Source organism: Akebia trifoliata, chromosome 1, assembly GCF_017979445.1.
Source record: "Akebia trifoliata isolate Shusen 1 chromosome 1, ASM1797944v1, whole genome shotgun sequence".
Lineage (NCBI taxonomy): Eukaryota > Viridiplantae > Streptophyta > Magnoliopsida > Ranunculales > Lardizabalaceae > Akebia > Akebia trifoliata.
This window is the reverse complement of record NC_141375.1, coordinates 25,715,726-25,718,995: the sequence shown is the minus strand read 5'-3', so window position 1 is coordinate 25,718,995 and position 3,270 is coordinate 25,715,726. Positions and strand designations below refer to the sequence as shown.

The following is a 3,270-nucleotide window of genomic DNA, read 5'->3' as shown; positions in this document are numbered from 1 at the left end:
ACCGCTTCAACCGTGTCCTCTCCGTAACACGGTAACAGAACACACTCGCAAATAAAAATGGCTCCAAGAGAGAAAATTAACGGCGTTAAGGCTGCGAAGCTTAACGGTGACGGTAAAGAAGTGCACTACAGAGGCGTGAGGAAGAGACCATGGGGAAGATACGCAGCTGAGATCAGAGATCCAGGCAAGAAGAGCCGTGTCTGGTTGGGTACGTTCGACACGGCTGAGGAGGCTGCGAAGGCTTACGACGCCGCCGCTAGAGAATTTCGCGGTGAAAAGGCGAAAACTAACTTTCCTCTTGCTTCTGAGAATCTCGACATCAACAACAACCAAAGCCCAAGCCAGAGCAGTACAGTCGAGTCTTCGAGCCGAGAAGGTTTCATGCTCGCGCCGATCGTTCATCCCTCACCGTTGGATCTTGATCTGATGCAACGCAGCGGAGGAACCGTCCGATTTCCTTTCAATCATCCTCATGCCGCAGTAGGGGTTTATCCGACCGCTCAGCAACTCTTTTTCTTTGATGCAATCGTTGGATCTGAGAGGAGGAAAAATCGTCGGATCATGTTTGATCCAACCGCGGCTGATTTTCATCTCGGCGGGGTCCAGAGCGACTCAGATTCGTCCTCCGTCGTCGATATGCATCACAGCCCACCAAGGAGAGTTCTTGATCTTGATCTGAACCTCCCTCCTCCACCTGAATTTTCTTGATGAGGTAGAATTTTGAGATCAGCCGCAAGGACGAAGAACAAAATCGGAATTTGAATTATTATTTTTTTAGCTTTTATATATTTTCTTTTTTAATATATAAAAGAGAGGGCAGAAGATTGGATGTAAATATATCACCAATCCTTTTTTGCAACTGAGAAATCAGGACCGTAGATTTCTCAATGTTGTTTGTTTATCATCTATTCTGCTGCTTCTACTATATATATGTTGTAACCTTTTAATCAATGTTTTGTTTCATCAATGGAAGTTTGATGATTTTTCCCTCTCTGGTTTTTATCCATCTTTATTGAATTTTTTTTTCTGCTTATTTCCACCATTAATGCAAAATTTTAACAAAATTAGAGTGGGCTCCTTAGTCTTAATCTTTTATTTGGATTGAATCTGAACTCTAAACTGTAACACCAAAGGGTGATTGAATTTGATATAATAACCAATGCTTTGATCTCGGTCATCTCTTTTGAGTTTTGAAAATTGACCAAAATGCCATCATCTTCAACCAGAAGCACTACTTTATTTTTCTCCCTCAAAATTTGCCAACTTCAAGGGGTAAAAATATCACTCGTTTTGAGGAGGAAGGATATGAGGGGGTAATTTCTAATCTTGAAAATGAAGGGTATTTAGGTCATTTTAAGTAGTCTAACTATAGAAGACCAGGGCCAAGGGGTTTTTTAGCTAATATCAAAGATAACCAAATTTGGTTCATTTTCATTAGTTTTCTAGTTAAGACCAAGGTCCAGGGACATGCCATGCTTTCGAAAACGTAAGGGTATCTAAAAAAAATAACACCACTTTAAACAAATTTACCATTGGGTTGAAATAATAAAAAAAAAAATAGAGGGGCCAAGTATGTAAAAATTTAAGATTAAAAGGACTACTAATTCTTTTTCTTTTTCTTCCATCCTTGTTTCTGCGTGGGAAGCCATGTCAGTACGGCTTTAGTCCAGTATTTTAACCAGGACGGCACCGACGGCGATGTTGCACTACCGGATCACCATTTTAAGTGGACCCCACATTGATTACGTGTTGACGACATTATCGGTTAGAGTATCACAATGCTAACACGTGTACGTCTTGCCGTCCTGTCTGTTTTTTTATTTTATTTTTTATTTTAATTATAAAAGACAGTCAGAGAAGCAGACAAAGTAGGGCCCACAGCATTAGAAGTGGAGGAGTGGCGGCCGCTTTTGGTGGTCCCGGTCTTCGTCGTCGCAATCTATGCAGAAGATTTCGCTTCTCTTTTTCAAACCCCCCAAACAATCTCTCTCACTCTCACATGCCATGGATGTATGTATGTCTATAATATCCATAACATGGACATGGATGTCATCATGTACATGCATCATACATCATACACTCGTTATAGTTGACGTGACGTGTGTTTGATTACGACAGACAATTAATGCGTCCACTTCTGTTTCCAGATTCGCCACGTTTCGCGCTGAGGGAGCATGAAAAAGCAACCGCCAAAAGGAAGAAAGTTGGGTGTGGGGCGGCTTCGCTGCCGTAACTTTTAGAATTAGAATTTGTTGCTCACGTTCCGCGTGATTATCGAAGCAGCGTTCTTAGCTTTTTCTAAGGTACTAGAACGAATGAAATAATGCCACGTGGAGAGAGCTTTTTTTTTGGTTACCTAGAGAAACAGTTTCAGTTTTTTTTTTTTTTAGAAAATAAAGAGGAAGAGGTGAGGAGATGAACTGGATCTATAGGTCACATGTCAGAATCTCCTTAGTTGGTTGATGTTAAATTCTTTTTAATAAAATATAGATGGATTAGGAGTTTAAATATGTTTAGTTTAATCTTAAATAATAGATTAGATTATAGGGATGCGTGTTAAGTTGATTGTCCGTCAAACACGCTGAAGATAGCGTGACCTCTTACACGTGACAACTTGATACGCATCGTTTCCCATTTTTTTTTAAAAGAGGAAATTACTATAACAGCCATACATTTTGTCAAAATTATTATATCTGTCATTTTTGGGACAATGACTTTTATTGGTACCCATTTTTCTACTTATTACACCCCAACTAAATTAAAAAAATAAAAATTTATAACTTTTCATACTTTTAAGAGAGAAAGTTAAAGATATTTTTCTCTTTCATGTGGAGAGAAATCGAAGAGAGGACACCATGACAGCAATATCAAAAATGTTGAAATAGACGATCATTGTCGACGTCAACATATTCTAATTGATGGGTTGTGGTGGATAATATATTGCAATTTAGTGGATTTTTCATCTTATGCATTTTTATTTATTAATGTATTATGATAAAAACATTAGGTGGAAATGTTAGTTCAAGTGGCACGTTGATTTTTTATAGGGAGCAGATCATCATTGGTACTTTTTATCTTGTAATTTTCTCCAGTACTCTTTCAATAATAGTGAGATCATGTTGGAAAATAAAATCTAATCTATCACCTATGTTTTGATCATGATTTATATCAGATTTAAAAAAATATTAAAAAAAAAAAATCATTTTTAAGTCTGATCAAGTAGATTGAAAATTAGTGATTATTAAATTCTAACATTTTTCTCTCCAAATC

General features: G+C 37.7%; 1 protein-coding gene across 1 annotated transcript; it reads left to right on the top strand.

The window, feature by feature from the left end:
- Positions 1 to 989, top strand: LOC147411241 (ethylene-responsive transcription factor 4-like). Its single transcript, XM_086446372.1, has one exon. The coding sequence runs from the start codon at positions 58 to 60 to the stop codon at positions 706 to 708; it is 651 nt and encodes a 216-aa protein (XP_086302498.1). The 5' UTR covers positions 1 to 57; the 3' UTR covers positions 709 to 989.
- The last annotated feature ends 2,281 nt before the right edge of the window (positions 990 to 3,270 follow it).

What these genes read in the sequence shown, in the direction of transcription:
- LOC147411241 (XM_086446372.1), top strand. Translation starts at nt 58, where the DNA reads ATGGCTCCAAGAGAGAAAATTAACGGCGTTAAGGCTGCGAAGCTTAAC.